Source organism: Protomyctophum bolini, assembly GCF_963924005.1.
Source record: "Protomyctophum bolini genome assembly, chromosome: 9".
Classification (NCBI taxonomy): domain Eukaryota; kingdom Metazoa; phylum Chordata; class Actinopteri; order Myctophiformes; family Myctophidae; genus Protomyctophum; species Protomyctophum bolini.
Window position 1 is genome coordinate 36273014 of NC_137870.1, and position 25431 is coordinate 36298444.

Consider the following 25431-nt stretch of genomic DNA (forward strand, 5'->3'; position numbering starts at 1 on the left):
TGTCACTGAAGTGGTAAAGTGTATCCAGTGCGATTCCAACATGTGTCAAGGCCAGGCGGCCATAAATATTAATAGCATGTCTGGTGTGCAGGAGGTGCACTGGGCTTGAAGAGGTGCGCTAGTAGCAGGAGAGCAGAGAGTTTACACATTTGCTGCAATGTGGGGAAGTATGTTTATGGGTTGAAGCTCAGGTTGTACTTGGCTGTAAAGTGGCAGTGGGTGGGAGGTTGAAGGTTATGATATGAAATGAAATGAAATATGAAATAAAATAGAATTGCATAGTGGAGAGTTAAAATTGCAATTTTCAGACAGATACATACCATTTAGACACACATAAAAATGTCTTGAGTAAAACAGCTTTAGTAGGAGATAAAATGACCCCCCCCCCCCCAAATAAATAAAATAAAAATAAGATATAAATAAATAAAGGTGAAATATCTGAAACCATTTCCACCGTCATTTCAGAGGGGTAAGGTTTATTTGCATCACCGGTGCTTCATTTGCATGGTTATTGATTGTATTATGCTTAGCATGGCAATCATCAGGACAACACACACACACACACACACACACACACACACACACACACACACACACACACACACACACACACTGTTTATTTGTTTTTGAAGCTGATCCCACTGTGCAGTCTCAGTGTGTGTTCAGTGTATGTACTGTGGAGCTGTTCAAAGTGATTTAAATGGACAGCATGTCCTGTGGCTCAGCAGTACACATGGTGTGGAATTGGTTTTCATGGTGTTATAAACCAGGCTAGCATATCTTCTCTGACCAGAGACTATTTACCGGGTGGCTCCATTCATTTTTACGCCCTTTTCTCTACAGGAAGCTGCACCTCAGTCAGAAATAGTATAGTGACACATCCTCTGTACCCTTCATATCCCCTTCAGGCACTCCCTCAATTCAGAAACGGATTAACCCCCACGAGGGCCCCTGGGCCGGTACATTTTCTGGGGGCCCCATAGCGTGCGTGCACGCAGAACTTTCGTGTTTTTATCACATTTTTTACCTAAATTTAACAAAAATGAAGGTCCCCAGGAGCCCTTTTCAGGGCCTCAAACCCAGTACAGAGTGGTCCAATTTCCCCTATAAGGCCCCTGTGCCACGGCCTCACTGGCCCAATGGCTAATTTGGCCTCTGCCTCACTTCAATATCCTCTGGCCACTCTGGCGGCCACTATACCCCTGAGCCACTCCCAGTTACTCTAACCCAGAGGTTCCCAACCACTGGTACTAGTGGTACACAGAGGAGTCACCCAAAAAAGGGGAATGAAGTATTTATATTACAGGTAGTTCCTCTGACCAAGCAATTGGTCGAAATAGGCTATGCAGCCGTGCTGAAATGAGCATGACGGCACACCTAGCCGTTAATGTTCTCAAAGAAGATTTGAGAACGGATTAATCACATTAGATTTTGTCAGAGCAGCAGCATTATTGGCTTAGGAATGGAACAAAATGGGCATGTCTACGCTCCTGTATTTTAACGTCCGCTATTATGGTGGTACTTAGAGAGACATATGTTCTGAAGTGGTACTTCAGTATAACAAGGGTGGGGACCAACGCTCTAACACAAAGGCCACTGAGCTGGTAGGGATGGGTAATGATGATGTTTAATCGCTCTATAGCATCAAAGTGATCTATGATGTGGTATTCAAGCTATATCAGTTCTGCTGTGTGGGTTCCTCTCAGGTCACACTGTCTGCTCTTCTTTTTTAAACCGATACTCGAGAACGTTCCATTTGATGTTGTAGAATGTTCTGTGTTTTTTACACACTTGACAGAAAGTGTCACAGCACAAATAGTCATCAGAGCTCATTAGGATCATGTTTTTATTAGGTCTTTAATTAATGGCATGCTAGAGGAGTTGAAAGGAGTTGGCTGTACGTGTTTGCTGCTCGCACATTGAATTCAACTCATTGCTTATTCATGGCCGGTCGAGGAGCGGAGAGGAGACGTGCGATATCTGTTGAATCTCAATAAGAATTTCTGCATTCCACCCACGCACTTTCCTCACTTCTTTTCCAAATCTGCATTCAGCAAAGGGGGTCCTGGCCGGGTTCTCTGGTGTCATAGCTTAACCTAGGCCTGGTGGAAGCCTGGTGTCAATGGTTAATGCTTCTCCTCAAAGTGAATCCATCTCAGTCTCAGTAACGCAGAGGATGACATACATTGAGTAAATATGTATGTTGCAAAACTCAATACATAATTGCAAGTTAATGAATAATTAATATTGATCACTGCAAGTGCGTGCGCTCATGCGTGCGTGTGTGCGTGCGTGCATGCGAGTGAACAAATACATGTGTACTGTGGATGCCCCTCTGGGTTTCATACTCTGCAAGGCAAAATATTTTTTATTGCACTTTCAACAACAAGGCAATTAAACGCTTTGCACAAAACATAAAGCATTAAGACAGAACATTAAGAGCAAATTGCGTGCAAAGAAACCCATTATAAAAGGACATTTGAATACAATTAAAAAACAGAGAATAGAATTAGGCTAGTGTAGAGGGAATTATGAAAAACAAAACCGCAAACAGATCAGGTCTTAATCGAGTTAGTATGAAAGTCCTGGCGTCACTCGTTCATCTTCATCCCCATGTGGTCGCAGACGTTTGTCTCTGAGAACAACATTGGACCAACTTAAAATCGTCTCATACGTATAAGCATTGTGGTCCAAGAATATACAAACTGTCTTTGCCATCGGGGATGTGTCTCTGTAGTATTTACGATAGTCAGACAGTCACTCATATTTGATATTTGATGTTTGAAAATGTAACTTAATTTGGCGGCAGTAACATTTGCGTTTTCTCGCCGTCAGTTGATTCTTCATATCAAACAGGTACGTAGGATGTGTAAATTGCGTCAGACTTCAGTGCTCTATAGCAAGAAGCCCTTTCTTCTGTCTGTTTGCGTACAGGCAGGTGTGTCATCTATCTCTACCTGATCTGATAAGTACGTACTGTAAGTAAGTACATTTTATTTATAAAGCACCTTTCAAGACAACACAAGGGGCTGAACAGTGTACACAGAACAATCAACAAGTTTAAGATAATCACGACTTACGAGGCACGACAAGCTCGAGTTAAGCCTGGGAACCAGACAGATCTGCCACAGGTCGGAAAACATCCCGGGAAGATTGATCTGGAGTTGTGCAGGGTGACCAATCAAAGCCCACTATTCAAAGTGAGATTTTTTTGGCTGTGACGTTGGAATCTGTTTGTAACCGCGGCGCCGCTCATTAGAAATAAATCTTCCACACCGAAGTTCCAGACTAATATCTACGCAGTGATATTACGTAGTCTGGCCATGCCAGGCTAGAACGATTTCCCACTGCTGACCCCTCTCTCACCACCGTATTGATCTGCCTTGTCAGTCTTCACCAGCCGGAGCGCCCATGTGCAATCTAAATTCACTCTTCACTATTCACTGCGCAAGCTGTCGTTTTCTTTATCAGCTCACTGAGAGGAAATCCACCAAAGCCCCCCCCCCCCCCCCCCCCTCTCTCTCTCTCTCTCTCTCTCCCTCTCTGTCTCTCTCTCTTTGCTTTTGTTTCTTCAGTCTTCAGTGTCACTTTGATTTGCCCGCCGTGCGGGAGGGGATCGAGGGCATGAATCAATCAAACTCTGCGACGCTGTCGGCAACAGAAAGTGAATTCAACACTGTGGATTTCACGCCTTACTGCTGAGTACTGACCTTTGTCAAGAACATCCACATCTTTTCATGCATTGCAATCGGCATTCTGCTGCTCTGTGGCGAGAGATAAAACAAAATATATTGGCTGTTTACCATTTGCATTGTGTGATGCTGAGTTATGATTTGTTTGTGCAGTGCAAATTAAACATTTGTTCGATTGAGAACAAACCCCTCACAAACAAACAAAGTCCATTTTAAAATAATTTGTGTTATAAAAAACTATTGTCTCAATAGAAAGTTTGCTAAATAAAAACACAGAGATGTCTGGCATTACGCTGGTGCCTATACTGATTACTAAGGGGCGCGTTCGGAAATATCGCACTGAGCGCACTGTGCAATGCAAACCAATAGGCGAGTGCGCTCCGGTGCGGTGTTTCCGAACGCGCCCAAGATCAGAAGAGTCCTTTTAGTCTTAAAGGAGAAAGGAGAGCCACTGGCAGGGGTGAGGAAAATGGAGAACAGGGGCATCTATGAATCAATTCAAGGCCAACATGTATGTTGGGACAGGATTATATAGGCTCATTCAGGGTACATGTGTTTAGGTGTGGATTTCTCCTTTAAGAAGTACGCAATATTAGAGGTTTAAAAGCATTCCGTCTTCTCTGTTCCAACAACACGGCATCTTCGCTCTACCTGTGTCTGTGCAGGTTGATCAATAGGATGGTGATCTGATGGTCTGTATTCCACTCTACTTCAATGACTGTTCGAGCATGTCTCTTTCCGATCGTTTTCATCTCGTCTTTTCCCCTCGCAATCCATCCTTTTTAGATGAATGCCAACAGCTGGTAGACATAATAGACCACCACCTGTCCCCTCCCCTTCACCCCCGTCCCATGCACGACCAACCCCATTTGATGATGCGCCGCAACGGCAATCCCGGCATTACTCGCACTGACTGATGGACTGTGTCTCATACGGCATCTGTTCTCGGTGGTCAACATTGATTGATCTGGCTTTGGACGGGTTATATTATGGCCAGGCCTTCGTATAATCTGTCTATGTGATTACCTCGAAACTGATTAGCAACGTCCGCACTGTGATGGAGAATGAACGGCTTTCCTTCTGGCTTCAATTCACCTTCATATTGTGATTCAATTCACTGAATGCACTAGCTGTGCCTACTGTTCATAATATTATGTTTACAGCCAACGGTCCAAGGGCAGTCCTGTCTTTTAAGCAAGCATGTGTTGTACGGTAATTGGTAGCCCGGTTCACTGTCATTGCGTGTGTGTGTGTGTGTGTGTGTGTGTGTGTGTGTGTGTGTGTGTGTGTGTGTGTGTGTGTGTGTGTGTGTGTGTGTGTGTGTGTGTGTGTGTGTGTGTGTGTGTGTGTGTGTGTGTGTGTGTGTGTGTGTGTGTGTGTGTGTGTGTGTGTGTGTGTGTGTGTGTGTGTGTGCGCGCGTGTGTGTGTGCATGCGTGCATGCGTGCATGTTCATTGATGTGTTCAAACGATGCAGACGCCACATGGCTAATGTTGTCTTCTGTCAGACTAAAGACCTGCCACACTCCAGCCCCCTTTGAAACTCCAGGTGACAGTTTATTAAACAGAGTTGTGTTCAGTTGGTCCTCCAAGGCCAGGCTAACAGATGCAGCCGTTCATTACAGCTCAGATTACCTTATGGCGTTAGACCTGCTCACCCAACTCCTCTACTCCTCCTCAACAAGAACCTGACCCCATGTGGGCTCCTGTAAGGTTTACAGAGGACACATCATGGACAGTTGGACAGTTGTCTGCTCCATGGCAGAGACAACGCAGGGTTTTACTGAGCACCACAAATGGGAAATAAGCTTTCACCTTCACTCAGAGTGGCATTGGAGTTTTTCTTGCTTATGTTCAATGAAATACGAATATTCCATACATTTTTTTATAGTTAATTTCCTGTCTTCACTGTTTTGTTTATGTTTCATTGCAAGGTTACAAGGGAACAGGAGCTGGCTTGCAAAACAAAAAGAAAAGTTGCCAAGGATTTTGTAAAGTGAGATCAGTTTATTTGCCGTTAATAGTTAATCTAAATGGATCAAAGTTCATTTTCAGTGTAATTGTCTGGTAATTGAGGTGTTCAGAGTTAGTGCCTTATAAAAAGGTTGAGGTGTTTTACTGCCAAACAGAGCGGCCTCTTCTCCTTGCTTTGTGTGTGTGTGTGTGTGTGTGTGTGTGTGTGTGTGTGTGTGTGTGTGTGTGTGTGTGTGTGTGTGTGTGTGTGTGTGTGTGTGTGTGTGTGTGTGTGTGTGTGTGTGTGTGTGTGTGTGTGTGTGTGTGTGTGTGTGTGTGTGTGTGTGTGTGTGTGTGTGTGTGTGTGTGTGTGTGTGTGTGTGTGTGTGTGAATGCCACCAAAGAAAGAAAGAAAGTTACTATGTTTACCCAGGGTAGGGGTTCATTGCCTTGTCCAAGGGCACTTCAGCGGTGGTAATTTTGACGTGCCGGTCCGGGGATACGAACTAGCGACCTTCCGATATCAAGACCGCTCCGCAAACCGTTCGGCCACCGCTGCCCCTATACCAAAGCCTCAGGCCTGTGAGAGCTTCCTTATTAGATGCCTGTCAAGCTTCTGTCTGACAGCCTAACCCATAGCCTCTCTTGTCATATTGGAAGAACACTCATGCATGCATGTGCGCTTATGTACACACACACACACACACACACACGCACGCACGCACGCATGCGGCACACGCACTCGCATGCACACGCACAAACACACACATGGAAATCTTGTCTTGTTTGAAATGACCAAACCTGCCTATAGTCCCTAGAAATGATGTCACTGGTTGGCAGGTTCTGAACTGCCACAGCCGACCTCTGAGACATGACCGGAAATGGTATGGAAATATTAAGATATACAGTGTGAAGTGAGTCATCGTACATCATCATACATCATCTCATTCCAATTCAATTCAATGGAGCTTTATTGACATGAGAAAACAAATGTTTACATTGTCAAAGCAAGTGTGCAAGTGTCACAATACAATGAAAATAGTTGAAAATGGGGAAAGCATATACAGTTGGAGGGGGTACAGCATCTGTTTAAAGGTAGCAGCTGTTTACATGTGCAAGGTCCAGCGGTCCACTTGGTACAGATAGTAGACCTTAGGGTGGGGGTGCTGCTGTGTTTGCACATTGTTGTATTTCTCACAATAGGTATGGGAGTTTTTTGTCATTGGTCATAGTTTCAAACTCATGTTTGGTGTGTGTAATCTGTGGGAAGTACGTGTCTCTGATGTCTTGGTATAGTGGGCAGGTGGTTAGAACGTTTGGTGTGCAGTAGGTGCATAGTCTGTCTTCCCTTGGGAGTGGGGTCTGTCTGTCTGTCCTTTCTCTATTGCAAGGCTGTGTTCACCGATTCTGTACCTAGTCATTGCTTTCCTAAGTTTTGGGTCATTTACAGTGCTCAGGTATTCAGCCAATGTATATTCTCTTTTTAGTGATAGATAGCATTCCATTTTGTCTCTTTCCAGTATGTCATGTCAGGTAGCTTTTATTTTTGTTTTATTATAGTCTGGTCCAATGGGTTTTCTGTCTGGTGGTTGTGCTTGCGTTTGTGTAGTCCCTGGACCAGCTGACTCCATTTTCTCCATGATTGAGGGCTATATTATGGAGCTTGTCTGGGTTTTAGGTGGTCGAGTGGGTTGAGTGGGTATATCTCCCTAATTCTGCCCTGCAAGCATTGTTTGTTGTTTTACGTTGGGTGCGGAGGATGGATTTGCAGAGTTCTGTGTGCAGAGTTTCTGTTTGGTGTTTATCCCATTTTTCAGGTTCTTGGTTGGTAAGGGGACCCCAGATCTCACAACCATAGAGGGACATGGGTTCAGAGACTGACAGAGATTTTTATTGGGAAATATTATTATCAGAATTTGTGTTTACACAAACATTCAAAGCTGGCCATTCATTGTCAGCTACAATGTATGTGTGTGTTGGGACAAACGCTCAAAACTGTGTTAGGACAATGTTTGTGCTTACAAACACCCTCAAAGCGGACATAGCTGCCCCTCAAAAATGGGTAGATTGCTCTTTTAACTACTTAAACACCAGCTTCTGTATTCCGGGGGTACTCCGCGCTGTTACGCTCAACACACGTGAATGGTAAAAATACCAAGACTCGACAGTGATGTCACTGTTATGCTATGCAACATGGAAGTATAGCAATTGGACTCAAAGCTGTTTATAAACCACAGTCTGTGACATCACTGACGACTCCTTGGTATCATTATGCTACAGAGTCAACTTTCCACCGCTGTTTGGAAAATCCTAATGACACAAGGTTATAGATTCATGGCTGGTCCCTTCTCGTGTTCCGGTGGCAAATGTGCCGCGTACCTCTGCACTAGACATCTGGTATGGATTGTTGAGGTATAGAGCGCAACACCTACTGTACCGTCACCATCAGTAAGTCAACATCTACCATCACAACCCAGGCCAGAACCTTCTGGATTGTGGTCTAGTGGGCAATTAGGCTTAATTAAATGAACTCATTAAATGGTAACTTAGTGGGATTTCTCTCAGTTGTCAGAGAATAACTTTTTGCCAGCAGCAGCTTTAGAGGGCGAATATCAAAAAGTTATTCTCTGACAACTGAGAGAAATCCCACTAAGTTACCATTTAATGAGTTCGTTTAATTAAGCCTATAATTGCCCACTAGACCACAACTCTTCTTTGTATTGTTATTCCCCATTTGGTTTGTCTTCCAGCGTTAGTCTTTCTGTCATCCTCTCTCTCTACTTGTCTTCTCCTGGTACTAGCCATAGTATTGACATCTATTGCAGTAAACTAAATTAAAATAAACTGATTATTATTCAGATAAGGCACCCTGGGGTTCATTAATGTTCCAATGATTTATTTCCTCTCATTACTGAGTTAGAATTACTTATTCTTTAAATAAGTAATTCATTTTACTCCCTGTATTGGGGCCATGGTCGCAGCAAACAATTTTAGAAGGAAAACATCAGGGGGGGGGGGGGATACATTTATAATATGAGCCACTGTGTTTTATCAGTCAGTTTCAGGACTGTTTTTAAGTTTAAGTCTTAACAGCCAAGCAGCAAGCAAATTGATTGTATGTCAAGAAAGTCAACATAATATTTGACAATATGTCGCGTCTTGTCAAATTGTGTTGATTCTGAATGAGCCAAATGGGATGTAACAGTAGTGTGTGTGTGTGTGTGTGTGTGTGTGTGTGTGTGTGTGTGTGTGTGTGTGTGTGTGTGTGTGTGTGTGTGTGTGTGTGTGTGTGTGTGTGTGTGCGTGTGCGTGTGTGTGTGTGCGTGTGCGTGTGCGTGCGCGTGTGCGTGCTCAAATTCAGCTATCCAGTCAAACCCTAGTCAAACACACAGACGTCATTATTTTTCTGGCCATAGGGTGCAATTTAAAATTGAGCTACTGTTATCTCCAGTACTACAAATACTATTAACATAGCATTGCATATATTTCTAAGTGAAAGGAGTAGGATGGCTGCAAACTGCAGTATTGGGGATGAAGTTTTGGTCCCTCATGGCTCAAGCCTATTTATTAGCCTGCAGGTGTCCGGGGCTCCTACAGAGGAGAGAATGGTATTCCAGCAGAGCTGTCAGTCGCAGCCATACCTCCTCCATCCAGATACCTAGAGACTCACTCCATGGGCACGGATGGAAATCCAACCGAGGATACGTGGGGACATAAAGGTGCTGTATGGTCACTGGGAGCCCCACTGACAGGCAATCTGCTATGATGTAGAGGCTCTGTTCTCCCACCCTCCTCAGCCTCACTCCATGTCCTCCAGCATCCTTCAAGCACCGCCAGGCCTGACCAACCGGAAGCAAAGACACGACACTGTTCCCTGTTCTTTTCCCCAGACAGATAACTGAAACAGAGATGGATTCCATTGTGTCTGTATAGGGGGGAAATGGGGGAAGGGTTGTGCTTGAATTGTGGGATATCAAAGAGTTTGTTTTGCAGAGTTTCACCAGGTTTGCCGTTTGTGCTGGATTCAATGTGTGTAAGAAGGAAGAGCAGTGGAACGCTTAATGCGGTGAACTCGGATGAGTATCTCGCTTGACACAGATTTGGCTCATTCATACTTTGTGATATGACAGTGGCACTTGATGAAGATGAACATATAAATGTGGCTTAACTGTTACTATAGCAGAGCTATATCAAATCACCATTTATTTATTTTGTAAATGTCACTATGCTCCTCTCTCTCTCTCTCTCTCTCTCTCTCTCTCTGGGCAGTGTGCCTACAGATTTCAATTGTTCAGCACTGGTTGTAAATAGATGTTTTTAATGTTTAATTGAATAGTCATGCTGCATGACTCATGCATTTCTGCACCTATTATTTCCAACAACAAGGCCTTGTTCACGGAGGTGGAATGAAACCGCTTTTTAATAATACACAACAATTCCATACTACTATCACTGCACAACTCCCTGAGTCCTGTAGTGTGTAGATAGAGTACAGTGTGTCGTTGTGTGGTGTGTATAATACACAGTAGTTGTGTATTGTGTATTGCCATTCATCACAAGGTGTTTTTTTGTCGATCGCCAATTTTCAACCCATTAACAGCCATTCGTTCATTTATTTTCCTCTCTGGAGATTCCTCCATGTATTTATTCTGTGTTTTTTTTTTTGGGGGGGGGGGGGGGTTATAATTTTTATCCCACGATTTTGTAACCCACCCTCCAAACTGGGGAGAGCAACAGACTTGAATTCATGCTTCCTTCATGCATGAGTGTCCAAGTTTCTCCTTTACACCTGGTTGGACGTAGCGCGTGGAAGGAACACGTTATTCCAACCAGTTCCTTTCCCCTCCATCAGGGGGAGGCAGTTTAGAGACCAGGATTACTGCATGTTTTTATGAGGGTACCTACTCTAGGGGACATGGGGAGAACATGCAGACTCCACACAGAAAGGCCTGTGGCCTATTCTGTGGTTCATCCACACATATCCACTTGTATCTGTGTAGTCACTGTAGTGCAGTTTTATCTTTTAAACAGAGGTGCACTTGTTATCGATCCTTTATACAGAGATTCATCATTCTTATGATCGACAACACATGAGGTGTATGAAGCCATGCAACATTTGTCTGTAAACAAAGATCAGATCACTGCAGAGCACCTGGAAAATGCTAGTCTGAGACTAGCACCTCTTTTATCGGTTTTACTGCTTTTATGATCCATGGTGTATTACCCGACTCAATGCTTTCAGTATTGCTTGTCCCATTTATTAATTAAAGATAAAGCTGCTAAGGTTAGTAGCCTGGATAATTATAGGCCCATAGCTTTAGCCAGCTTCATCAGACCTCATGTGTTTTATTGATGCGTTCCGTGCCTTCGATATAGGATCAACCATAATAAGCCCTTTATGAAAATGAAGCAAAGAGGAGTGCCCGGTTTTATTGTGAGGGTCCTCGCCTACTGGTACGCCCACCAGACCATGCGGGTCAAATGGGGTGGGAGCTCTATTTGGTGTAAGCAATGGCGTGAGGCAGGGGGGATTATTATTATTTAATTTATACATGGATGGCTTGTCTGCTCAACTGAGAACCTGTAACACAGGATGCATGGTCGGAGAAACATTCCGATCATTTGAAAATGACGTGATCGGCCCCCGATTTCCGATCACCCGATCCGATCGGGACAACCCTAGTCCAATGAAAGCCTTGGTTCACTCCATTCTGTGTGTGTGTCTACGTATAGGTCCCGTATGTGAAGGTCGCTCCCGAGGACATCCTGAAGGTCCAGTTCCCCCGCTTCACCACCCTGGACATGAGGCCCACCAACAGCGACATCAGCCTGGCTGTGGCCGGCCTTCTCACCTTCTTCAACAGCACCACCGCCTGCCTCATCTGTGCACAGGCCGACTGTGAGTATGTGGCACAGCACAAATATATCAAATCTACAGTAGATACATGCACAACAGATTAAATGTTCACACCAATCATATTCAAATACTGCCAACTGTTCACATACTATACAATGCTGCATCTGCACAGGCAACATGAATAGTTGATATAGCTGTGTATTAGTGATGCGCTGGCCGGCTTTTTTTCATAACCCGCCCGTCCCGTCCCGCCATGGGAGCCAGCCCGCACCAACCTGCCCCGCAAAATATATTAATATATTAATCAACGGCCCGCCCGCCCGCGAAAACAAAAAAGTAACGACCGGCTTTTCAACACCCAGCAAGTACAGTTCATTCAATTGCGTTGAGAGAGAGAGAGAGAGAGAGAGGGGAGGACACAGCATGAAAAACCCATGCAGAGCAGGTCGCTCGTGAGAGAGAGAGAGAGAGAGAGAGAGAGAGGGAGGCCTACGAGAGAGAGAGAGAGAGCTGCAGGTGACGTCGTCCCTCTTTCCTGTGTGAGTCGTAACAAATTATTTGAATGAACAGTATAACACTTACACATACGTGACATGACATACGTGACATGACATACTATGACGGACCGCTTCACTTCACTCGTTTGGGTTGTGTGTGCACTGCAGCAATGTACTCCGCTCGAAAAACAATCAATCGTTTTGATTGTGAATAGCCTATACACAATCAAAACTAAAATGAGAAAACTATAGGCTACTTCAACTTTGTTGTGCGGCGACGGTACCGCACACCCAAAATAGCCGCTCTAGCCGATCTGCTATAATTCTGTGTGTGCAGCGCACTGTGCACGCCTGCACAGCACCGCGCTCAATTAAGAAAGAGCGTGTGCAGATGAGCTCATTGCGCTGATGACGGTCGAGGTTCAGAGCCTCAGAACGGAGAGGGCACTTTTCTCCAAGGGTCAAAAAGGCAGGGGCTAAAGTGCCCTTTCATAAGCAACACAGGAAATAAAACGTCTGAGTTTCCGAGGCTACACATTGATGAACAACAGAACAACAAGCTGATGGTTTCAGCAGGAGTAGACAGTAGACACAGGAGAGCAGGTACCGGAATGCTTTTATTCTCCTTTTCGCCGTCGATAATTGCGCTGAAATCTTGCTCTCTCTCACACACAAATACACACACACACGAACATGCACGCACACAAGCACACACAAACACATTATCTCAATCAACATATGTACACTATTTTTAAGCAGCTGTAAACGACTCCCACGCTGTGTGTGACCGACTCGATGTGAGAAACCCAAAGTAAATTACTTTTATTTTCCTCCATCGGTTCAATAATAACCTCATCGTTTAGAGATATCAAGCAATGGCTTCGCGGCTCTCCCTTCCCATCAGCAAAATGCTACTTCAATGCGCTGACACAGTGGGCGTTCTTATCAAACATGCACCACCTGCAGTGATCATGTCATGTACACAGCATCGAGAGAAGACAAAAAAAGAATAAGAACAAAGTCACCTTTATTGTCACATCACAAGCTTACAGATGTAAAAGTTTGAGGGAAAAACTTTTTTTGTACAAGCTCCCAGTGTTTTGCGGTTCAAAATTTGTCTTAAGAATAAAGAAAGAAAGAAAGTCTGATAATAACAAGACATAATGGGCAGCGGTGGCCTAAGGGTTAGAGGAGCGTACTTGTTGCCGAAAGGTTGCCGGTTCGATTCCCCGCAGGAATTATCTGGGGGGGGGGGAAGTGATTTGTCATCACTCACCCAACACCGCTGAAGTGCCCTTGAGCAAGGCACTCTACTCCCAACTGCTCCAAGTGGAGCTGCTCAGTGGCCAACAGTATAAGACGGTGGTTGTACTCCCAGCTTTTAATGTGTGTGTCTGTCTGTGAAAATGAGCACTTGTTCTCAGCTACTACCCTGGGTAAATAAAGGAGGGGGAAAAAAGTACTAAGATGTATGGTCAAAACAGAAAATAAAGATTAGGCAGAATGTCACAGTCTATTGTACAAGTAGACTACATTCAGCAGCAGATATGAGCCTGTCACAGACATGTGCAGAGCAAGTTCTGTCAGGAAACTCAGTGCAGTTGCTGCATGGCGGCCGTCCAAATTGGGACACCTCAACTCCACGTCCACATCCACTCATCCAATCACACACTCATTCCATTCTCAGACCGCTTCATCTGGAAGTTTGCACTGCTCATTCCTGCCTGCTTTGCTGCTGTCATGCTGCTGCTGCTGCAGTGCTGCAAACACCACTGCTGTCTTGCTCAAACACCACTTCTCACCCGCCACCACCCCAGCTACCATCTGTTGTTTTGGATCTGCTGTTTATGTACAGTAGGCTATAGGAGATTCAGAGTCCCTATGGTCGGGACTGCATGCGCTTTATCTGTGTACATAAAAAACAGATCCAATTCAATCGCCAAACCATAATAAATATATTGCTCATTTTTATATTCAATACATATATATTCTAACCATCCATGAGTTGTCCCGACAGAAATAAATGTAGCCATGTTTACATAATAAAGTGACAATGATTGTGTGATATGACCTATGGCATGGTGACAGGGTTCAGCAGGTGTTCCAACAGCCTGATGGTTGACACAGGTGGAAACTGTTCTAAATGATGGAATGGAGTGAATGGCCTTTGATACACATAGGTTGTCTTGCTGCTGTAGTGTCCATGCCAAAGACCACTTTTGGAGCTCGCCCTCCCTTGTAGTGGCGTGAACAGGCTATGGCTGGGATGGTTAGTGGCCTTAGCTATGCACTGCTTCTCGTATGAAAAAATAAATGAAAACAAATTTGGTGTGTCATGAAGCCCTATACTGTCTATGTCATGTGCCTGTCCCCCACCTTATTGTAGGCTATTGAGCAGTAAAACTAAAATCTTCTGGATGACGTTACAATGGCTCTGCATGGCATCGGCTAACATTTCTCCTACAGTGCAGAGCTTTGAAGAAAAATAGTCACTATAGACTTATAGACTACATTTTGTCCTTGATACAACCTGCTCAATATTTACATTTCATTACATCATATTAGTTCTATAGAACCTGCCCAATATATGCTTCTCTACAACATCGATTTTACTTTCTGCTCTCCTCCCTCACTTCACAGCGAGTGCTCACACATCATCTCAGGAATGCTTCAGCCTCCTGTCACCACAACAATATGGTTGTGTTTGCTCAGCAATCTGCAGTCAGCTAGAAAATAACATGAATGTGCTGTAATAATACGTTGGTGACATTAACCCTTGAATTGTGCTAGAAACCAGCTGACATGTTTTGGTGTTAGCAGGTCAAATTTGACCGATGAACACTGTTTAAAATATTATTTTGGGTTAGTGCAACTGGCGCCCCCCGGAGGCCAATTTCAGCCCATCGTAGTTTTCTTTTAGCCCCTGTTTTTCACAACTGTTAATCTCCCCCCCCCCCCCCCCCAAAAGTAACTAGTTACTATTTTCACAAGCCTTAAGTGATACTGTGGTCCCTTTATTGTGTATAATGGTAGACTGGGTTGGGATGGAGTTGCTTTGCAGGCTGCTGATCCGGTCTAGATCTACGTAAATGATGCGCCCTTGTCTGTACGTTTGAAGCTTCGGATGTGGAATGGCGGGCCTTAAACCGTCCGGAACGTGGAACAAACTAGCTAGTGTGAGACTTGAGTCAGACTGCAAGAGACGTAACAAACTAAACATGGAGGAGATTGCGTTTCATTATACTTTTGAGCCCAGGTTTGGTTTTCATTTAGTGAATTATGAATTCATACACAGTAAGTCAAATACAAATGTACAAAGTACAAATGGAACCAAATGGATCATGATGTGTACACATGAAGTGCAGCATATGGAAGACTTTTAATGCACCACTTCACTTTAGTTCTATCTATCCCACTTGGGGTAGTTTGTTTATTGAGTCCTGCATCCTGGCCAGGTGGTGTAAAATCATCCTGATGACATTAAAACACATCGCTAATCTTTCCTGTGTTCATACGCTGCCCACGAGCAAACACAAATACAGAGTTGACGACAAAACCATGGCCACCAAGATTCAGGCACTGAATCTTGATAAATAGCTCGTTTCCAGCCGATGGCTTCAAAAACATCTATCACTGTCAATTATAGAGTTTAGAATATCTGACGTGCATCATTTAATAAAGCAATAAGCCCCAAGAGGCTGTTGTGTACTAATGTAGTAATATTAGAACTGCTAAGGAGTCTTGATAGGCACGACATGTACAGCAGTATTGATTTTTGAGCACACTTTGTTGTCTCCACCATGCCGAAGGCATGGGGAGAGAGTATGTTTTGCACTCCGTCCGTCCGTCCGTGTGTGTGTGTGTGTGTGTGTGTGTGTGGCCGTCCGTCCGTTACCAGCTAATATTCGGCACCGTTAACCCGGTCGATGCCAAACTTTGCACACACTCAGTCAATATCGGGCGATTCGGTCCTACTTTCAGATTGCCCTATAACTCTCCTCCTCGAATATTTTTGAGGAGCACTTGTGAGGTCGCAAATTTGCCTGGAATAGATATGTATGATGTATGATGACTCACTTTTATGATGTATGATGACTCACTTCACAGTGTGAAGTGAGTCATCATACATGACTCACTTCACAGTGTGAAGTGAGTCATCATCATACAGCATATCTATTCCAGCCAAATATTATAAAATCACACCCGTGTGAAGTTCACACGGGTGTGATTTTATAATATTTGCCAAGTTCCCAGAGTAGCTTTATTGTAACTGGCACAGCAGGTCTCTGTGGATTGAATATTATGTTGGAGTGAGCCAGGTGTATTTCACACTATATACACCTCACAAATTAAAATGACACACAACCTCTATGGCTAATTAATATTATCTTAGCAACCTCAGTGGACCTGGTACAGTATATGCAGTAACTGATGCTGTGCTGCTGAGAATGTCTTGATTAAGTTAATTATTCTCCGTTACCTACTCAAATGCATGAGACAATCCCCATGAGACAAAGTTTAACGGCTTTAATATATTTTTGAGGGGCGCTAGCCCTTAAAAAATCCAGCTTTGAGGATGTGCATAAACACAAACATTGTCCTATAACACAAACATTGAATGCCATTGATAATGAATGGCCAGTTTAGAATTTTTGTGTAAAAAACAAACATTGCATAAACACAAATATTGTAGACGAAGGTGCAGAGGACTCAAATTCGGAATGGCCGGAATGAGATGATGTATGATGATGTACCAGGATAAGACTAAGAGCCCCCACGGGTGTGATCTTTTGAGACGAAGTCCTAAAAAAGTGACCCGAATTCACGCAAACATAATGTAAAGACTATGGCCAATACAAACAGTAGTGTCTCATCAACTTTTGCATCTGTTGTCGTTGCATATCACTAGCATGTCTGAGAGGTCATTTCGACAGTTTTGTCGTGACCATGACCATGACCATCATCATCCATCACCTGTCTATCATCTCATACATTTTCTCATACATCTGAAAAAATGTCTAAATGTGAATTTAAGCACATGCTACTTGTGTGCTTTTACCTCAGTCATGCTAGTGATATGGGATATAACTTATTATACCTCATTTTGTGTACTTGGAGTTACAAAACAGATGGTGAGTTATGAACAGAACTGGCCTGGCCCACCCAGCGTGCGTTCTGGTCTAGAGGGGTGGGCGCGCATGGAGCAAGTGCTGGAGAATGATCGTCCGCCCCTCCCTGGTAGAAAACAGCGGAGAAAACTGACATCACCATTATTTCGAGCGACGCCCCTCTGCACTGTAGTTCACTCCCACTCCTAGACCAGGAAATGTATCTCGTTCCCCCCTGGGTACCGATAATAAATAAAAACACACCAAAACTTGCATGAGTCTGTCTTTGTGCTCCAGTACTCCAGTGTTAGGCGCCAGTTTAGCTACAACGTTTTTTTATCTACTGTTATCTCAATTTACCGTACATACAGTAGTAGACACACATTAATTTAATGTACCCAAGTTAGACAGTGTTTCGTGTTATAGTTTTGAAACTTTCTTGAAAGGATTTTCTGCGTGAAATCATCTGAATCACAACAGAGACATAACTAATATCATCTCTCCAATTTGAATTGTGTTCTTAACTGTTTAGAATGTGTTAATTCTGAATATAACATATCTGTATAAACTTCTCTCCTCTTCTCTTTGTGTGTGCGTGTGTGTGTGTGTGTGTGTGTGTGTGTGTGTGTGTGTGTGTGTGTGTGTGTGTGTGTGTGTGTGTGTGTGTGTGTGTGTGTGTGTGTGTGTGTGTGTGTGCGTGTGCGTGTGTGCGTGCGACGCACGTGCGCCCTGTTTATAGGCCTGTTGAACCTGGAGCGTCTCCTCAGACAGTTCCTCATCTCGAAGGAGACCCTGTCTGTCCGTATGCTAGATGACAGCCAGGACCCCACCCCTCTGCTCAAGGAGATACGAGATGATAAAACTGCCACCATCATCGTCGAGGCCAACGCCACCATGTCACACATCATTCTTGAACGGGTGAGTCTGGTCCTCGACATACATAACGATTGTTTGTGGAGGATAGTAACTACACTTATAACCACAACACAGCAATTATGACTGCTTTGACCCCTAGCTATTTGTATTGTATACTATTATTGTATGTTGCATTATTCTCAGTGAATAATATAGGGCATGACTAATATAATATCCCGACCCGTACACAAACATAATCCTTCCAACTATTGTGAGAGTGAGAGGTGAAGGTATTATCGGTAAGTGCTTTTGGCCTTGGCTTGGGCTCAGTGTTTAAAGAACAGCAATGGTGCAGAAAAAATAGTCTCAAATAAAACACATCGCTGTACATTCAATTATACTTACAAGAACATTAAATTACCTTGTTTCAGTGATGAACACATTTAGCGCCATTGCCGTAGATCTGCGGCAATTAATGAATAGTATCACGCTCCCTGTGATTATAGTGCTTATAATCAAATTGGGTCGTAATGTTACTTGCATTAGCATTGGGTTGCTATAGTGATGTTGTCAACAGCAATGGAGATCTTGAACTGTGCACGCATCTGCACCCACTGTATCTGTTTCTTTTGATCGCCCTTATCTCCAAATCCTTGTCCCAGATGGCATTTCTGGTCAAAGCAAGGTTTATTCGACGGCCGATAGCCAACGCTGTAATCGTCGGAATAATGTGACAGCATGTTACTCAGTAAACATTACTGTTCTTGTGCATTTTTATACGGTACATACTGTACTGTTACACCCATATATAAATGCACCATTTACCACGCGCCTCGCACGCAGTCATGCACACACAATATAGAAATAATAAAGCACTCTGCTTGACCACTTTTGTTCTGACACAATTTGTTTCTCTGGGGAAGAAATAACACAAAAATGCTGACTGAGCAGGTGCTATAAAAACATGCATGTCGTCTTTAAAAATAATTTAAGTCGGATGACCCAATTACACTGTGCTGTGCTTTGTGTGCTGCAATCTGCATCATGCACTGGCGGCCGGGGCCGTCCCTACAATTGAGTCAAAACATGTTCACTAAAATATTTATCACATACACTTTTTAACTAACAATAAATTAATATAATCGTTTGTCCAAGAAAAATAATGACATCATGGCTGTACCGAGACTATAGGGCATACGATGATTTACGATCCTCTCCCTATTGGTGCATAACTCGGACGGCTCTGCATCGACTGAAGGTGACTTCGCAGTGCTCGCCTAAGCTTACTCGGCGGTGTCTCGTGTGGCTCAGTTCACCTTCACGCATTGTACCTATGTCGATGAAACTGAGCACCGTTTTCAATCTGACAGGGTGTCCAATCGTACTGTGACATATATTCTCCCCTGTGTTCACTGTTTGCTGTCAGATCCAAATGTTTAACGGTATTGTTTTCTACTTATTCAGTGTTTGTTTTTACCCGTGCTTGCACGGTCTCTGCAAGTCTCTGTACAGGACATCACCTGTACCTTGTCTGCTTTTGGGTTCTTCTTCTCAGCCCTGACACTCATTAAGTGATGTTTCTTTGTTAAAATAAGTTGGAAAATGGTGCATTTATATAGCGCCTTTTATCCAAGGCGCTTTACAGAGATTGTGCATTACATTCACCCATTCACACACACACACACACATTCACACACCGATGCCGGCGGAAACCTGGCGTCGTCTGTTCGCCGCTTCACCTCCCAATGTATGAATGAATGAACGATTGTAAAGCGCTTTGAGCACTTGGAAAAGCGCCATAAAAACGCCATTCATTATTAAAATCTCGTAACTACATCACTACTAATGACTAGACTAGAAAGTCTGATCAGTGAAAAGACCACTAGTGTTTGCTAAAACTGCCCACACAGTATAAGCTATGCCATCATCATCATCATTGCCCAATATGATACTTGTGTTCCTTTGAAAAGCTACCCTGTAGTGGACCCTAAAGTGATTGTGCAATTTACAATTTGGGCATTTAGCAGATAATGTATAGTGTCATTATATAGATATGTTCTAGTTACTGTAAGCATAGTAACTATACTATGCTATACATAATTATGTACTATGAAGTGCTATGATTACATACAATGCAATTATTGTGCTGTCTACATGACATGCTATAAGTCTGTTTCAAATGCTATCCAAGTCTAAAAAGTGCTATCTAAGGGGGGTGCAAACAGTGTATGTCTTTTAATCATAGTAATTAAGCATTTTCAGTGTTTTTTTCCATCGGGTTTGGGGGTATTTTTAGCGCCCCAGAGTGACAGCCAGGCATATTATTATTATTTCCGCAAATAAGACCTTAACATTAGCCTATAACAACATTAGCAGCAGCAGTTTCCACAGGGACCCGCTGACCCTGTAAGAACACACTACAGTAGGCATTTCTGCAGTTCACTTGGCACAGCGGCCCAACGCTACAGTATATCATTATATGCTGTATAAAATACAGTATCACAAGTTATGGTGGCCCCTCATCAGAACAGTACGCAATCCTAAATACCTGCACGTTTTGTTGTTGTCGTCATCCTCCACTTCCTCCTCCTTCTCTTTTAAAACAAACCGCATGCTAGCTGTCCCCAAGGCTAAACTCCAAGTAGCAGTTAAACTATTGCTTCCTAAAAGTATATTATTCCATATTCCATATGCAACAAACGACAATAACGGTTGCAAAAGTCGAGAGACTGAGAGCTGTTAGTTACGCACACGTTTGGTATGGGTCATATAACACAGGCTTGAAGTCCTCTCAAAGCGGACGCACAGTATGTTTTTGTTTGTACAGTACTTGTGTGATCACTCATCCCATTTTTTATTTTGTAAATCGTGCTGGAAATAGAAGTAGCTATGACCAGGAAGGAAGCCTAGTTGACTTGAAAATGAAACTAAAATTATAATAGAGACGTATTGTATATTGTAATGTGCATTTGGGGTGGCGGAGCGCCCACTACAGGTATACCGGAGCCATGCCTCTACAGATAGGGGAGCTCAAGTTACAGGTACAGGAGCTGAGATTAAGCCCTGAGCATTTTCAAACGTCAACCTTTCAGTGGAGCCAGATGCTAATAAATAAAAATTATATTTATCAGCACCTGGCTCCTTTAAATCACCAGTGGGAGGATGAAATGAATGTAATGAGTTTATTACATGGCATGGTTGAATGCTTGATTATGATTGAACCATCGCTGAATTCAGCTGTGTTTAATCATCCCATTTCTCAACAACTACCGGCACATCTGCACATATTATCCCTGGCATAAGTGCAGTATGTAAAGAAGAAAAAAACAATCATCATGATGTTTTCTTTCTTTTTTTTACCTTCAGCTTTTTATGTTAGAAGTAAAGACATTCCTAATGTGCAAAACATTGATCAGCAGCCACAGCTGTGCATTGTTTTTGCAAAGAATGTTAAAGGACCACTGAACTGAACTGCCCACTGCCCTCCTATGAGACACAGACCGAGTAGAAAAACATTGTTGCATTTTATCATGAACATTAGTGAGGATCAATTATCTGAAGATAGGTTGAAAAGTGGTGAAGTGGTCCTATATTTAAATCAAATTGAAATGTCCACCTCATATCCTTCAGAATGGCTTCTCAGTATGAGTTTGGTTTAATGAAATGATAAGTCTGGGCTTAGACTAGAGCAGCATACTAATAGCAAGTAAGTAAATTAATTGATCTATTGAGAGTCATCGTTAGATAAGAACGTGTCTGCTTCCTCTGTTAAATGGGGATAGAGTTAAACAAAGTCACTGACTTCACTCTTTGTCCCCATCTTCCCTTTTCTTCACCTCCTCCTCTCCCTCGCTCCCTTCTGTCTTTTCCTTGCCTCCATCTTGAATGTCTTTCTCTGCAGGCGTCAGAGCTGGGAATGCTGTCTGTCTACTACACATACATCTTCACCTCTATGGTAAGGAAATTGTACACAGGGAACAGACCACTGGATATTGGGAGTAAAGACCTGGAGATTCTTATACAGTCGACAGACAGACAGACAGACAGACAGACTCCTCAAAATGACTTTAATTATGGTTAATGCTTAGATTAAAGGAAATTAAAGGAAATATAGACAACTTCCAGTGTTTGTACACAGAAGTGAGTTTCCAAACAGAATTCATGTCTGGCTCCACCCCCCCTCCTCCCGTCATTCTATTGGCCGAGCCAGGTCACTTCAGGCTATGGATTGTTGTTGCTGCTGGGAGGGACGCAATGGACATTTTCGCCCGTATGTCTAAATATTGCACATCGACTCACTGGCCTTGCCCCCGCGACACGACTACGGATAAGCGGTTAAAGATGGATGGACGCAGGTGTAAAGGAGCAACTTGGACACTCAGGCAGAGTTCAAGTCCGTTGCTCTCCCCTTGTCCCCCATATATGGGGACTAGGTTGGTGGAGGGTGTTTAGAGCCCAGGATCACATTAGATGATTGACACAGTGGTGAAAAATAGGTTACAAAATCGTGGGATAAAATATATATATATATATATATAAAAAAAAAAAGATGGATGGATGGATGGATGGATGGTATTGGTACAGTAGTTAATAATGTTTTCATATGTCAGCGAACAGCACAATCTTCAACACCGGAGACGCACGATCACAGGAAACGGAACCAGACACAATCCCAAAATCACATCCTTATCCTTATCCCTGTTTAATTGTGGATTTATCTCCGGTGTTTTGTCCCACTGAGACGATCGACCGGGGTGGCCATTAAAAAAAAGAAAGAAAAAAACAGAAGAAGCTAAACGCAGCAAGAAATAAATCTAGCAGTCAATGATGGTCCCATCTCTTATCCATGACCTAAATCACTTTCCACGCCGTCTCCTTTTGTGCACCTTCACTCACCTTGCACTCTCCCTTTCTTCGCCCCACTCTTTCTCCTAATCTTGCCCTCTTCACCCCTCCTTCTTTCACTGCTTTCTCTTCCATTTATTCCCCTTCTCTCACTCACTCCATCCATCTGTAATGGACGGTGACACCGAGGTGACTAACGACATGCCAGGCCACTGCCAGGCCTAATCTGTTGTTTCCCCTGAATCATCTTGAGATGTTCCTCAAACCGGCCTCTCTCACCTTCGCCTCACTGTGGCCATTTCCTGATTTCTGTTCCTTGTCATTGTCTCCACCAGGCCGAAGGCATGGGGAGAGAGTATGTTTTGCACTCCGTCCGTGTGTCCGTGTGTTAGTTAGTTAGTTAGTTTAATTTATTGTCCACGTGTGGAAATTTGTCTTCGGTCTCAAACAGTAAAAAACAACACTTACACAATTATTTTATCAATAATTAAAAAAGTGCAGGACAATAGTGGCAAATACATACAGCAAATCTCGTGCGTGCGTGCGGCAGCCTGTGGCACTGTTGAGGTGTTATGGAAGCCCGGGTTTGTTTGATAACAGCCATAAATACATTTGTATTGTTGAGTCTCATGTCTCACACCTTCCTCTTGACAATACAACCTATATTTTCTGTGGGGTTCAGTTCAGGACAGTTGGCTGGTCAGTTAAGCACAGTAATACCATGGTCAGTACACCAGTTACTAGTAGTTTTTGCTCTGTGGGCAGGTGCAAGTGCTGCCTGAAAAGAAAGATCAGCATCAACATAAAGCTTGTCAATGTACGGAGGCACACAGTGCTGTAAAATATCATAATAGATGGTTGTATTGAGACTTTGGACTTGACAAAACACAGTGGTGATTTTGGCCATGTTATCTGCTGGTGTTGATCCACTGACAGTGAAAACTGAACAATGGTTTCAACACAGCCATCTTTTTAGAGTACATTGTGCTTCAGTATGTTGACAAGCTTCATGGAGATGCTAATTTTCCTTTCCAGCTCGATTTGGCATCTGCCAAAACTACTAGTAACTGGTGTACTGACCATGGTATTACTGTGCTTAATTGATGAACTGGCCTGACCAAAACCCCACAGAGAAAGAGAATCTAGGTTGTATTGTCAAGAGGAAAAAACTGTTGGCGGCAGTTGCTGATGCCGCTCCCGGCGGAAAATGCGCTCGCTCTGTCTCCAGGATTTAGCAGTGTAATGCGTGTGTGTTTAAAATGACCTGTAATGACAGATCTATTCATTAAGTAGTATTGTCTGTAGTCCAAAGATGGAGGGGAGATAATGACTATCATTAGAGCTAAACATCCCATGCCATGTCCTTCCTGCTACATTAACTTTCCAAACATGGGCCTACGACGATAACACACATTATAGAATAATCAAGAAACATGCATTCACTTAAGTTAATGTGGCATACTAGAATTAAACATGCAGGTGGCAGAATCGATCAAACATCTTCTATCTTCTGTTTTCATTATTTGGCACACAAAAGCTCTTGGAACGTTTTTATTTCCGTGTCCTCTTAAGTCCACTTAATACCAGTTCTAATACCAGACATCCTGCCCTTTAACGAGAGCTCTAATGTAAATGTGAACACTTTATTCAGTGTGAAGGCGGGGGGATAAAACAAGGCCTGTGGGCTCGGCCGGATTAAAAAAAACAACACTTTCCCTCCCATTCACAAGTTAATTGATAAAGAACAGCTTCCCTCCTATTCACGAGTTACACGAGTTATTTTTATATTTTATTTGACGTTTTTAATACGTTTTAAGACTTAGGCCTACAGTGTTTTCCTCGGACAGAGTGGGATAGGTCACACTGGCTTGCTTGGGCTTCTGGGAAAATGAGGCGCAATGTAAAGGGCATGGATCCGCCCATTGCTTCCTAGTTCCCCGTTGCTGCTGTTGGCGGAAGATTTTGCAACACTATTACAAACGGTCACACCATTTTAAACATTAGGGCGGCTGTGGCTCAGGAGGTAGAGCAGGTCGTCCAATGATCCCTGGGTCGGCGGTTCGAATCCCGGCTCCTCCTGTCCACATGTCAAAGTGTCACTGAACCCTACATTGCCTCCAATGAGTCGGTCGTTGTAAGCTTGCCGCCATTGGTGTGTGAATGTGGGAAGTGAGGACGCTGGCGTTGACTCTTCGCCGCTTCACCATTCATGTATGAATGAATGAACCATTGTAAAGTGCTCAAGCACTTGGAAAAGCGCAAAAAAAATGCAATTCATTAAATCAAACCAAATTGGTTTCAAATTTGATTCAATTTGTACACACTGTATGGAGGTCATTGAAATGAAAAAGTTTGAGAACCACATACTGCACACTAAATGAAACAGAGCTTTAATTAGTATTATCTGTAACACCTCAAAAACTGCTTGCGTTTGGTAGACGTGACAGATTGATTTACAACAGGCTGTTTGACAGGCAGGAAAGCCTGTGTCCTTGGTTCATAACACGTCATTATGCTTCACATTACAGCTGTACAGTATGTGTCACTCTGATGTACTGTGAGGTTACAATGAAAAGCTTACTTGCATAAAATACTTGAATGCACTATCAACTTTTAAATGACCAGT

General features: G+C 43.3%; 1 protein-coding gene across 3 annotated transcripts in view; it reads left to right on the top strand.

The window, feature by feature from the left end:
• Positions 1–25431, top strand: part of grik4 (glutamate receptor, ionotropic, kainate 4) — a 197965-nt gene that overhangs the window by 122947 nt on the left and 49587 nt on the right. For 2 of the 3 annotated variants that reach the window (XM_080772183.1, XM_080772184.1), the window contains exons 6-8: positions 11377–11542; positions 17845–18023; positions 21862–21915. In XM_080772183.1, coding sequence (XP_080628309.1) covers positions 11377–11542; positions 17845–18023; positions 21862–21915 — 399 coding nt within the window. The remainder of the gene's footprint in view (positions 1–11376; positions 11543–17844; positions 18024–21861; positions 21916–25431) is intronic. The other variant, XM_080772185.1, reaches the window with a different exon arrangement.